General features: G+C 47.9%; 2 protein-coding genes across 2 annotated transcripts; both read left to right on the plus strand.

Moving 5' to 3' along the window:
* The first annotated feature begins 280 nt into the window (after window positions 1-280).
* On the plus strand, window positions 281-3,367 carry LOC101781828 (protein transport protein SFT2). Its single transcript, XM_004958465.3, has 4 exons — window positions 281-605; window positions 702-969; window positions 2,500-2,604; window positions 2,941-3,367. The coding sequence occupies exons 1-4, from the start codon at window positions 403-405 to the stop codon at window positions 3,049-3,051; spliced, it is 687 nt and encodes a 228-aa protein (XP_004958522.1). The 5' UTR covers window positions 281-402; the 3' UTR covers window positions 3,052-3,367.
* Window positions 3,368-6,008: 2,641 nt separating this feature from the next.
* Window positions 6,009-7,531, plus strand: LOC101782228 (probable galacturonosyltransferase-like 4). Its single transcript, XM_012843873.2, is given in 3 exon segments — window positions 6,009-6,350; window positions 6,352-6,407; window positions 6,409-7,531. Coding segments are annotated over 3 exon segments (1,077 nt in total). The 3' UTR covers window positions 7,088-7,531.
* The last annotated feature ends 6,176 nt before the right edge of the window (window positions 7,532-13,707 follow it).

A 13,707-nucleotide genomic window follows, 5' to 3' on the forward strand; every position in this document is an offset into this window, starting at 1 on the left:
CATCTAATGTGACAGGTGCTAAAGTTTAGCACGGTGTTACAAACACCCCAAGCCAGATTCATTTTCACACTCAAATAATATTTTTTTTCTTCAACATTTAAGAAATTGTCAGATGAGGTGTTACGTCTCATTCGTTTGATCCTAATCATAATTTTAAAGATAAAAATAAAAGAAGAAGTCAAGGGCTTGCTCTTGCTGCCTCAGTTTGAAGCGTGGGAGTTTTCCTTCATTTCGAAGCTTCCATCTGCCAGTAGATGCATTCGCTGCCATAAATACAGAACAGCTGTAAGAAAAGCCAATTCTGAAGAGTCGCGTCGTTTTCCTCCCAGCCCCTTTCGTCTCTCCGCTTCCGCCCGCCCCGCACCGCGCCACCTCGCCGCCACCGCCGCGTCCGCCGCCGCGATGCACAAGACGGCGCAGGCCTGGTTCACCGGCGGCACCGCCGCCTCTTCCGCCACCGCGGGCGAGTCGCAGCCGTCCCTCCTCGCTGACTGGAACTCCTACGCCGCCACCCGCTCCGACGCCTCCTCCTCCTCCCCGCTCCCCTTCGACATCGAGGCCGCCGTCCGCTCCGCCAACGACACTGTCTCTGGCACCTTCAGCTCGTGAGTCCACCTTCCCATCCCATCCCCCTCCCAACCCCAAACCCTCAGATCCAGCCCCCTCTCCCCCACCTACCGGATCTGATCTGACCATCTCAGGGTGACCAAGGGCGTGCGGGAGCTGCCGGGGAGCTTCCAGAGCGCGACCAGCAGCTTCCCCTCGGGGAAGGCGCTCATGTACTTCGGCCTCTTCCTCGCCACCGGCATCTTCTTCGTCTTCATCGCCTTCGCGCTCTTCCTCCCCGTCATGGTGCTCATGCCGCAGAAGTTCGCTATCTCCTTCACGCTCGGATGCGCGCTCATCATCGCCTCGCTCTTCGCGCTCAAGGGGCCAGCCAACCAGCTCGCTCACATGACCTCTAAGGAGGTAATGGAATTAGCTCCACACTTCTGTTGCCTCTACGTTTCCTCCAATTACGTCTGAGTTAGCCTTTGGGAGGGTGGTATGCTGTTGCTACTTTAATCTGTTCTAAACTTATGACAGTACAGGCAAACTGGGTTTATGAACTGTTTTCCAAAAATCCCCCAGACCTTGAAGCCATAAACCAGCTAGTCATCAGTTCGACCCGGTTATATTGGTTAGGATTTGTTGGTGGCGCTGTTGCAACTGGTTAGTTGAAGCCATATACTACTAGGATTTGAACTCTACATAGCATTGAGCCGTGATTTTAAAACCAGCACTAAACATTTTGGAACATGTGGAAACAAGTTGCAAATCTTGCTCGTTTAAGGTACTTGATGAAAACCGCTAGTAAATTATGGCTGCCTGCTAGCAGCAAATGACTTTTTCGATGCCTAGCAATGGTATTCCCCTATAATCAGCTGTAGCTTATCTGTGGTAACTGCCACTAAAATGCTCTTTTTTTAGCATTGCACTTATTTCAAACAAGCAATCCAGAGCGAAATTATGATCAATTTAAAGAAACAGTCAATAAGGCCTTTCCTAGATTCCTTGACTCACTTTTGTTTAAGTTCTACTCAAGCATAAAATATTGTGGCTCAATACAGAAAGATTTCCGAGCTCTCTAATACAACTGGCTAGAGTATTTTGTCTAGTAAAAAGGGATCTGCGGAGTGTGGATGAAATACTCTTGGATTAGACAAAAGGCTTTTTTAGCTTCATTCGAAAGCTAGCAACTCTGTAGTGGAAATGATGGCTGGGGTAACCTGACAATCTGCAGGAACAACCTCCTCTTTTAATTTCAGTGAGTCTTGACAATAACAGTATTACCAGTATGCTGTTGATTCATCTTTGAGCATTTATATTGAATCAAAATTTGCAGTTGATCATCCGTCCCAAGCCTTAAGAACCTCAAATTGTTCAAGGAAATTCCAATCTTGATTTGAAACTTAAAAGAAATGCATCCGTTTCTTCTGTTATACAATCTAGACTTGAAAATTGCATCTTTTGGTCGGAGGCCAAATTGGGTCAACATAAAGATGCTGCAGCTGTGCGTCATTCTTTATTTTGTCCAGTCTCACCCTCTCTTAAGCTGGTGACATCATTACTTTCATGCCTATGGCCAAACGACTTCTTTCTCCTGCCTAGCACATAACTGTTGCTTAGCCTGCCTAATCCACCCTCCACACCCTTAGTTCCTTTAAGACACTTTAAACACTGCAAATCCTCATTATCCGTATTCTTCTCTATCACCATCTTCCCACTTATGCTAGGTTGAACTATCTAATTTGTGAATTCAAGTCAGTTGGATGCATATGAATTAGTACATATTGAATCTAGTGCAATTGTGCAAGCGGGTGTCAACACATATTATTGGTAACAAATAGAAAATATATGTTCTTCTTCTACTGGCTTAATTTCCTTAAATAGCTGCAATATCTGTAACATCGAAAACACATGATATCTGATGAAGAATTTTGTCTGCCTCCTCTACAGAGGCTACCGTTCTCAGTGGGATTTGTTGGATGCATGGTCGGTACGATTTATGTTTCTATGGTGCTTCACAGCTATTTCCTCTCTGTGATCTTCTCAGTCCTTCAGGTATGTCCTTCACCAATGCAACTTTTGACTCATCTATGTTTGTTCAAATTTTGCTATACTCTGAGATGTCACTTGTCTTTAGTGCATTAGGTATACTTTCCATTTATAGCACATTTAGAACAGGCTGCTAAGTCAATGCGGAAGGAAAGATTTCGCAATCCCTTCTTAAAATATAAAAGATTTGCCTTCTCTACCTTTTCTAACTATCGAACAATACAGTGTCATGAACTTATGATTTGCTGGTGTCTTTATGGTCTGCGAAACTGCAATACCTCATCATTCTCTCCTTTTGACTTAGCCATTTCTGACTCACCCATTTCTCTCTTTTTGACCCAGGTTCTGGCCCTTGCATACTATACCATATCCTACTTCCCAGGAGGATCTAGTGGATTGAAATTCATCTCGTCTGGCCTCTTGTCTTCGGCGACAAGTTGTTTTGGTCGATAATGTTAGTTTGCCGTACATTTACTTGTTTTTGTATGTAGTTGCTGATCATCCCCTCGATAGAGATTTCATGACCCCAACACCCCTCTACTCATCACGCTTGTTTCTGTCTAGACTTGGATGGGTGTTGGATATCGATTATAGAGTGAAAAGGAATTCGTGGTGTCTATGTATCTCAATGTTCCTTGTGTCTTCATTGTGCAAAGAAATTTGTTACTCCCATCGGGCTCGAGGCACGGACGCTCTGGGCCGATGTTGTGTCTTCATTGTGCGAAGAATTGCTGATACCCGAAGTGGCATTGAGCCTACAAATTTATAATTTCTGAAGACTTCATTTTCTTTTTTGCTAACTTAATTTTGAGGTTTTCTTTACCCATTTCCAGCTGGAATGCACACGTACTCAAAATCTGTTCGAAAATTTGCCAAATTCGAAAAGAAATTCGAAAACTCTCACATACTCGAAGCGGCGAATTTGAGCCCAGGATATAACCAGTAAATGGTTGGCCCATTGCTCTGAAAAAAAAATGGTTGCGAACGCAAAGCAGCAAAGCATTTTTACCACTAGACAGACCCCAAGCCCAAACACCACAGACGGGCCCATGCACATCAGTTTTCGACGGGGGCCCATCGGACGATGCATTTGGGGCGGCCCGCCGCACGAGCAGAAATGGCGGGAAAACGAGACCGACGGAGGAAAACATTCCCCATTTCCCTACGCCGTCGGGGCCAGGTGCTTTTTTGAGTTGGCATTTGGTTGATTGCACGTTGTACTTCCTAATCTGTGAAAGGATGATCGAGCACAACCAAATTCGATCTGTTGTATGCTTAAAATTTCCCTGCTAAAATCCATGGCCCTTGGTGACACGGGCCTAATGTGTTAATGATCTTACTATGCCGTGTTGCTGATCCCCGTACGTACTGGCCATACCGCAGTTGCAATCAGTATGTCTCAAGTCCCAGAGCAAATGCAATTCTGTAGTTTCAGAAGTTGCAGCTTTCAAGTCCGGCCGTTGCTGCAAATCCACGATTATTAGTTGCCTGGCGCCACCCAGTGCTGCAGAGTGTTTGTTTTTCACACATGTGATCAGAGTGCACCGACACAGTGCGATGCACCTCATGCTTCCAAGGCCTTCCATTCCTTCCCGGCCGCGTGTTGCGCGTGTCTGAATTGAATTCCACGTGCTCAGTGTTGGAGGAACATCGATCGCTCAGTGCCTCCAATCATTTCTGTCATGGTGACAAATTCTTGATGCTGTTCTGCATCCATGGGGAATGCATGGTATGATCTCTAAAAAGCCCTGAAAAGGGACTGGCCATGAACTGAAACACTTCTGGACCCATCGATCATTTCGGAGAGAGAAGAATCAGAGAGAGCGTCGCATCGTGAACGGCAGCCACAAGAGCCTCACATTGGGTCCAAGAAAAGAAGAGAGGAATTGGCCAGCTGTTCGATATAAAACAAAAGAGAATGAGAAATAAAGCCGTTGTACCAGAGATCTTTCTGAAGAAATTAAACCTGATGGTGTAGCAGTACTGTAGCTGGCCTGGATGCATGACTCCACCCTTTTGTCCAGCTTGACCAGACGACCAAATGATTGAATAGACAAACTGCTTACTCGAGTCTTTCCTCAGGCAACCTTAGTGGCACTGATGTTCAGTAGTTGAATAAATGGCAAGAAGCTGCATACAACTTCGATGCCATGACTGACAAGGTTTATTTTCTTGGTTGTCGTCTGTCGAATAAAAGTTTCGACAAAGAAAAGTAGTTGTCATTTTTCTTTGATGAAAATGGTACGGTGTTCTTTCTTGACCACAGGTGATCAATCTGGTTCTCTGACGGATTCCTTTTTTTTTTCTATAAAAGAAACCTATACAGCAATTTTACCACACATTGCTACGTCCTTTCGTTGCTGTGCGTTTGTCGGTGGGATGCCATTGGTTGGCTGCATCCAGCTACGCTTGGCGCACACGCACTGACTTGGATCAATCGATGTTCATTTTTTTTACCCCTCTCGTTCATTGTTAACCGGACATGGCGATCGATCGCCTGGCCCGGCCGACGACATCGATCGAACTGCCGCGTGCTCGTATACTCTATTCACTTCTCTTCCTCCGAATGATTTCTGAAACGATATTCCATTCGATTACATCTGAAACTTCTGAAGAGGATGACAGATGCCAGGAAGGAGGCCGTCTTTCAGGACCCTGGCTCCAACCACCGTTGATCGAGAAGAATGGCAGCACCATACATGCAGAGCATATACGTGCAACAACCAACAGCTAGCACATGCACGCATGCCACGCTGGCGGAGCGGACATGCACAGGCGTGGTGGTGGGCCCCTCCTGTCCAGGTCCCTCCCCTGTTGACCATCTCGCCTCGACGCGCTGACATGACGCTGCAAGCTGGACTACCAGCCAACACGTACTCCTACCTTCCTCCTCTCCGCCTGTTCGCCACCAGCGATTCCCGTTGCCGTCTCTACCACAGCCCACAGGCCCCTCCCTATAAAGAAACTCCGGCCACCCCCTCGAGCATTCTTGTCACGGCACCGCACGGCGCGGCGGCTCCTCTCCGTCGATCCAGCTCGATCGATCTCCCGCTCCAATCATCAGGCCGCCGCCGCTGCCCGTTGCGTGCGTTCCATTTGGGAGCTAGGGATTGGGAGGCATGTGTGCAAATGATTGGGAGGCCGGGATGATTGGTTGGTTAGCGGCTTAGCGCATGTGCCCGTCAACCGATGGTCATCGTCTAAGTATAGGCATCGTCGTCGTCGCCGTCCGTCCGTCCCGGCCGACCCTCCGCGCGCGCGCGTCCGTCCCGCGCCTGCCCCAACTTTATCCTCCCCTCCCCCGCCCCCACAAACACCTCCGGCGCGCGGTGGTGGCACCCTCCCCACGCTTGCCACCACCCCTGCCCCTCCCGTCCGGTCCGCTCCTCCCCATGGCGAGGACCTGGACGATGGCAGACGCCTCCGCCGCCGGCCTCCGCCGCCGCTCCCTGGCGCTCCTCCTCCTTCTCCTCGTCGCCGCCGGCCACGCCGTCGCGGGGGCGTCGGGCATCCGGGTCGACCCCATCCGCCTCCCCTCGTCGGCGGCGTTCCGGGAGGCCCCCGCGTTCCGGAACGGGGACGAGTGCCCGCCGCCGGGCTCCCCGGAGGGCCGCGTCGACGTCGCCATGACGCTGGACGCCAACTACCTCCGTGGCACCATGGCCGCCGTCTTCTCCATCCTGCAGCACACGGCGTGCCCGGAGAGCGTCGCGTTCCACTTCCTCCGGCGGCGCGCCGGGGCCGAGATCGGGACGGGCAGCCGGACCCGCTGGCGCGATCCGCGCCACGTTCCCGTACCTGGAACCAGCGTCACCGCTTCGACCCGTCGCGGGTGCGGGGCCGCATCTCGCGATCCGTGCGCCACGCGCTGGACCAGCCGCTCAACTACGCACGCATCTACCTCGCCGACACGCTCCCCGCCGGCGTGCGCCGGGTCATCTACCTCGACTCCGACGTCGTGGTCGTCGACGACGTCCGCAAGCTCTGGTCCGTGGACCTGGAGGGGCACGTCGTGGCGGCGCCCGAGTACTGCCACGCCAACTTCACCAAGTACTTCACCGACGCCTTCTGGTCCGACGCCGACCTCAGCGCCACCTTCCGCGGCCGCCGGCCGTGCTACTTCAACACGGGCGTCATGGTGATGGACGTGGCTAAGTGGCGCCTCGGGGGTTACACCAGGCGGGTGGAGGAGTGGATGGCCGTGCAGAAGCGGAAGCGGATCTACCACCTGGGCTCGCTGCCGCCGTTCCTGCTCGTGCTCGCCGGCGACATCAAGGCCGTCGACCACCGGTGGAACCAGCACGGGCTCGGCGGCGACAACATGGAGGGGAAGTGCCGGAGCCTGCACCCGGGGCCCATCAGCCTGCTGCACTGGAGCGGCAAGGGCAAGCCATGGCTGCGCCTCGACTCCAGGAAGCCATGCACCGTCGACTACCTCTGGGCGCCATACGACCTCTACAAGGCGGCGGCGACCGCGCTCGAGGAGTGATCCATCGAGCCGGTTGGTGGCGCAAGCGATCGAGCACGCAGATGGGGGTCCGGAGGGCAGACGACGACGGCCGATCGAGGGGGGAAGAAAGAGAGGAAGCTAGCGGTGATCGATGAGCAGACTAGCACATACAATGCAATGCAACGCACTGTGCTTGCGTCCGATCGAGGTGGGAGCTCGACGAGGAATGGAAGAAGGGGAATTGGATCAAGGAAGAAGATGGAGGGTGGTGAAGATGATCGAGCAAGGCCTCTTGTTTTGGGTTCTCATGCACGTTGCACGGACACTCGGTCTGCCCTTGGACTCGTCGTGTTTTGTATAGGTCATGTGGTCAGTAGGGCTGGTGTGTTTGTAAAGAGATTAGGGCTTGTGTGCAGTGGGAGCATTTGCGTGTACTACAACGAAACACACATGTACAAAACACACAGACAAATCAAACGATTACGATTGAGCCATGTCATTCGATAATTCATTTGTTGTGTGTTGTGTACGCAGTGGGAGGACAATGCATCCACCATGCACCGAATCTAATTCGTAAATGCCACATCACTTCCATCAGGAATTCTTGGCTTCTCAGTTCATCTTGTATGCATCAAATGTTCAGATCAGTCAAGAGCTAAAAATGCACATCCATATGGATCGCACCCAAAGACTTGAAAGGACAGATCGATCACCTTAATTGGACAATTCACAAATGTAGATAAGGATAAAGGAGGAACAACACACATCTTCCTTCAACCAACGGAAGACACCATACATCTTGGACGACCAAAATTGATGGTATTAGAAGGATTTGTCTTCCGGCATTCTCTTATTCTAACAATTATCGAAGATTATCCGGGCAGGGGAAGAGATTCCATCCTTAAGCAGGCTCACCACCATGTCTTGCTCATCCTTATCCTTCGGAAACGCGCACTTCATAGAAGGCCGGGGTGGGAAAATACCCATCTTCTCACAGTACTCGCAGGGGTCATCGTATTTCAGGAGAATGGTGTCCAACATGGGAGCCCGCTGCATAACAGATCTTATAAATTCTATCTGTTGTTCAAGTGGCTTGAAGCCGATAATCTGGAGCTCCTTCAGATAGGAGTTATTTGGGCTTGCGAACTTAGGCACCTTCCATGAGGGATTCGGCCTTTCCCCGAAAATCTCCATCGAGTCGTTGATCTGGCATGGATGTTCCCATATCTAATAAGCACAAAGACCAAGCCAATCTTTTAGTTTGAATTGGAGGTGTCTCTTGAATCAAGGTGAACCATTTCCAGATAGAGCATATATATATAGAACTAAAAATGACAAGGAAGCAAACAGATGAAATACCTCAATATCAAACATCTCAAGGAATGGTGCAGCATCAAGAAAGACAAGTGTCCATAGTAGGTTGAATTCGACAAAGATGCCATGTAAAGACAGCTTTCTCAGCTTGTTAAATGCAGTGACTAGTTGTTTTCTTTCTGGTTGCAGCCAAAGATTGGGAAAAACAAGAGAGATAAGAGTTCAGGGAGAGATAAAAAAAAGAGTAAATTGCACCCACCATACAACAACTTGTCAAGTAAGTGCAGATTAGTTCAACAACTTGTAAAATGCTCAATCCAGTACAATAATTTGATAGGTGGGCGCAGATTGGACCAACAACTTGTAAAATGTTCAATTTAGTATAATAACTTGACATATTGGTGCATCCGTAGTCCAAATGTTTAACGAGCAACATATTTGCTACTGTTGGTATATATATTCATGTCAAAACAAATTATTGAGCATATATTGTTTGACTATTGATGTTCCGTCGCAATAGCAATGTACTTGACAAGATTAAAACCTTCAGTATTTTTAGAAAATTAATATTATGTCTTCATATTAATTTTTTTATACTGATTTGATTTTTATTAGAAATATTTAATTCCATATTTAATATTTGATGAGTTCACCGTCACTATTTTTTACATGTTTATTATATTCATTGTTCATTAAAAAATAATATGTTAATATATAAAAATACCTTTAAGGAGTTTGGTATAAATAACTTTAAAAACCTCGAATATTTATTTAGAATGGGAAGACGAGCTAAAAGAACACACACAAACATGCTTGCATACATTTGTTGAATGCATGAGTAGAAGTGAAAAAAAACTAAGGTCAAATGATCTCTACTATGGACTTTAGTTGTTCGTAATGCCAATGGTGTAATTTTAAAATATTATTTAATTTTAACTAATGAAATAATAAGTAATATACATAGTTGAGAAGCAATAGCTTAGTCATGATCAACAACTTTTATTGATAAAAATTAAGAATTTGACTGAAAGAAAATTCACATGTCCATCTACTTTGCTTAATACGTAACGTTTGGATTGTAGGTGCATCAATTTGCCAAGTTATTGCACTAAATTGAGTATCTTTTAAGTTGTTGGACCAATATGTACCCACCTATCAAGTTATTGTACTAAATTGAGCATTTTACAAGTTGTTGGACCAATTTGCACGCACCTGATAAGTTGTTGTGTGTTGGGTGCAATTTACTAAAAAAAATAGAGAGACAAAAAACAAGAAAAAGAAAAAAATATATCTCTGCTATGCATGTTCTGGATCAACTATGCTCATTAAGAAACCTCTCAAATACATATATTTCTGCTTTCCTCAATAATATATTTTAAAAAAGGAATTTAAAATAGGTATCTAGTCATCTTGCTCCCTAGACTCTTACTATCTAAATGCCTCCAAGTAAATAGCAATTGGAAATACAAGACAACTATAAATACAATAAACACACATAGTAAGTATTGGAATAAATCAAGTCATGCAGAACCTAGAGCAACCATAATATATACTGTTAAATTTCCATAGAGTTACTAGCTATTCTTATTCTGAACAATTTTAAAATTAGAAGCGCATTATACATAACTATACTAATGATAATGGCAGACTACAAAATATGCAGATGCACTAACCTTTTCTCCTTGAAAATCTAACTTTATAGTATGTATGGTCGTGGTATCATTTAGAACCTCACTTAACACAAATCCTCTATGTCTGTTTGATGCAGGACAAATGAGGCATAATTCCTTAAGCGATGGAACAACACCAAATGGCAGGGGGGGCACGGGGGCAAAGCCAAGTATCCCACTCCAGGCGCTCCAGTTTTGGCAGGCAAAGCACATCAAGTCTCCCCAACAAGCATACATTTAATTCAAGAACACGGAGATTCGAGTCGGGTGCATCTATCTTCCACACTAAGCAGCGCTCCATATCACAGTTTGAAAGGTATAGATGCTGCAGTTGCTTGCAGCATTCAAATAGGTGATGATTAATGTCCCATTCATCAAAGCATAAGTTGTATAGAGATAATCTTGTGAGGCAATGAAATACACTAGGCCACTAGGGTAGGCACTAAAAAAACCATTCAACACAGAACCCTGTTCTAGCATTTGGTATTCCGTACGGTCTTCAATCTCCTTCTCATCCAAAATAGCGAGGTTCAAATCTTTGAATATCCCAATGTCAATTGCTTCACTAAGTAGAGGCCAATGTCGCATGCATAGTTATTGATCAAGTAGAGCTTAAGTTGCAACTTTGTAATAGCCCCCTCACTCCGGGGGTTAGCCAAGAAGCTCCTGGTCGCTTTTGCAAGTGATGACATTGCTTCATCCATGTGTTCAGCGTCAATGGGGTTTGATTGCAGGACAGGTAGGAAATCCTTGACATCAATGGTCAGCTCACGTAGCAACCACGGCAGATGCTTCCACCGCACTGACAATACACATGTCCTTACGGCCGTAGTTATGTCAACTCTTCCCAAGATAGACAACAAAATATCATCAGTCAATACGCTGAGTCTATCTTCACCCTCCACTTCCTAAAAAAAGTAGACCGACCAGTTACACACTTAGTAAATGACTAAAACAAAAAAGAAATAATTTCACATAGTCTGAAGAAATGTTATATAATAAGTGACGAGTCATATCCAGCCGGAATATTGTGGCGTATCACGTGTTTGTAACAAAATCCATTTGATGATTAATAATATATGAGATGTGTAAAGCTTACTCGCTGCGCAGTGTCTACAACACTCCATTGTTTTTTCTGATTACAGGCATAGCACCTTTCTTTTTGAATGTTTAGGAAAGCTATACATTAACAGAACCAAAAAAAATAATAGAATCCTTATGACATTTGATGATAGTAAAAGTACAGTGGTATTTTTTTACCAGGAAGAACCCTATTGTCTCCTCATGTTAAGGGTTCACAAAAAAATTGAGTGCATACTGGTTTATAAAAACACAGGAAAACAAAATGTGAGCTGCTATTTGTACAACCCATTTATCCAACTCCTTTAAAACTAGGAAATCAAATGGCGAGTCACTTATGAATCAATGAGTTCAAAGCAGCTACAAGTAATTGAGCCGTAAAAATGTGTTTTACGTACATATGTCACAAACAAAAACTGTGCTGAAACACACCCGGAGTACAAAGAATCAGAACCTAAACAGATCGCAAGTAAAAAAATAGCAATGCACAACATTCAGATACAATGATAGAAAGACTTACAAATCCGATTCCATTGTTATTATCTAACTCCATAAATAATCTGGTGGAGGTTTTAGCACCTTTGAATGTGTGGTGCAAACTCTGTCGAAGGTCTAATTCTGGAGAGTTTATTTGAAAGGTGCGAGCTCCTCCGAAGCTGTAGCTCTGCTGAAACCCAATGCTCAACTTATTTATAAAGCACCCAAGCGCCGATAAATAAAGAAAGAAAAAGACTCTAACTCGAAGTATCTTCCGAAGTCTGGTTACAAATCGCGTCATAAACAAAACAAGGCAAAAACAGCTTAGCTATAATATGTACTTGTAGTCCTATAAATCCTAATCCTATTCAACAACTACAAAATTCTCTAACAGTTCAAGACATAGGTATAATATAACCAAAAGTACCTAACAAGCAAACCGCATGCCAATGGAGTATAGACACACCAATTAGGGTGTGTTTGGTTTAGGGGTCGAATAGGGTTGGAACGGGTTCAACCCCATCGACTTGCGTTTGGTTGAAAATGTATCTGAGTTGGGTCGGACCCAGGAAGGAATATTCCTTCCTAGATGTGGGTCGAATGCATCCGTCCAAAATGAGCGGACGCACTCGACCCGCATCAATGCCGTCCCTCTCCGTTCGTGCGTGCAGGCGAGTTGGTGCGAGGGAGGAAGGGAGGGGGTGACGGCCGGCGCGGGGAGAGGGAAGAGTGGCAGCCGGCGCTGGGGAGAGGGAAGAGTGGCAGCTGGCGCGGGGAAGAGGCAGAGGTGGCGAGCGGGCGTGAAGAGCGGCGCCGGTGGCGTGGAGGAGTGGGCCGACGCGGGGAGAGGGAAGAGCGGCGGCCGGCGTGGGAAGGGAGGGAGGGGGTGACAGCCGACGCGGGGAGGGAGGGGGCAGCCAGCAGCACGAGGAGAGGGAGGGAGGGGGCGGCCGGCGCGGGAAGGGAGGGAGAGGGTGTCCGGTAGTGCGGGGGAGGCCGGCGTGGGGAAGAGGCAGGGGCGGCGCTGGCGGCATGGAGGAGCGGGCGGCGCCAGGCAGCGGCCATCCAGTGGAGGAGCAGAGGTGAGTGGAGGGAGGATGAAGAAGATAAGGTAGGTAAAAAAACAAAGAGGATGATAGATGGGCCCCGCAGCTGACACGTGGGACTTTGTTGCTAACGGTGTTAAAATGGCATCCATCCCATCCCTCTCACCCCTTCAACCAAACAAAAAGACTGAAATGAACCCATCCCCCTCATCCAAACACGAGATGGGTTGAACCCAACTCACAAAAGTGGGATAAACTCAAACCGTTCCACTTGGTCATAAAACCAAACACATGCTTAATCACTTAATCAGTGAATCTACATTTGCAACTTGCAATCTAAAGCGGGATTGAGATGGGGTAGAGTACATACTAGTCACCTATTGTCGTGGGGGGATTTGCCGGCTTGCCGACGAGGTGCGCCTCCGGTGCCGCGCGTCGTTCGTCTGCGCGTGAGGTGCATGCGCGTTGCTGTAGCAGAGAGGGGCCAGCGTGGGCTCGCAGCGTCGAGCGTCTGCCGGTCGCCGGCCGGGCTGTTGCATGACAGTGGCAAGACGCCGACAACCAGTGCTAGGGCTCGGCCGCTTGCGCATCGTGGGGAGTGGCATCGAGTTTAGGTGGCGGCGCCCACCGGAGATGGAGAATGGGCGAGCGGACTCAGTGACAGAATGCGAAAGCGCCGACGAACGGTGGGCAGGTGGCCGAGTGGTGACCGGCGAGCAACCGCGCCGAGGGGTGTCCCTATCTATCGAACGGAAGTTCAATAAGCATTGAAACTTCTAGCCTAGCAGTGGCCCACTGTTGACCATCTTCTTCCTCCCGCCGCCCCTGCCTCCATCCCATCCTGACACCTCCCGCCGCAGCAGTCGGCCCAGCAGTGGCTCACTGTTGACCATCTTCTTCCTCCCACCACCCCCGCCTCCGCTCTGTCCTGCCACCTCCCATCGCAGCCGCTGGCACCTCACCGGTGCCGAGGCTGCCCCACCGCACCCTCCCTTCCCCTTCCTCCACACGCGGCCGGAGGCTCCTGGCTGTCTCTCCCGCCGCCCACCTCCGCCGCCTGATTGGTCAACAC

The sequence above is a fragment of the Setaria italica genome, chromosome II (assembly GCF_000263155.2).
Source record: "Setaria italica strain Yugu1 chromosome II, Setaria_italica_v2.0, whole genome shotgun sequence".
Classification (NCBI taxonomy): Eukaryota; Viridiplantae; Streptophyta; class Magnoliopsida; order Poales; family Poaceae; genus Setaria; species Setaria italica.

Excerpts from the sequence above, each read along its gene's own strand:
- LOC101781828 (XM_004958465.3), top strand. The coding sequence starts at position 403 with ATGCACAAGACGGCGCAGGCCTGGTTCACCGGCGGCACCGCCGCCTCT. Across the intron at positions 970-2,499 it reads CTCACATGACCTCTAAGGAG|AGGCTACCGTTCTCAGTGGG; the intron begins GTAATGGAATTA and ends CCTCCTCTACAG. Across the intron at positions 2,605-2,940 it reads TGATCTTCTCAGTCCTTCAG|GTTCTGGCCCTTGCATACTA; the intron begins GTATGTCCTTCA and ends TTTTTGACCCAG.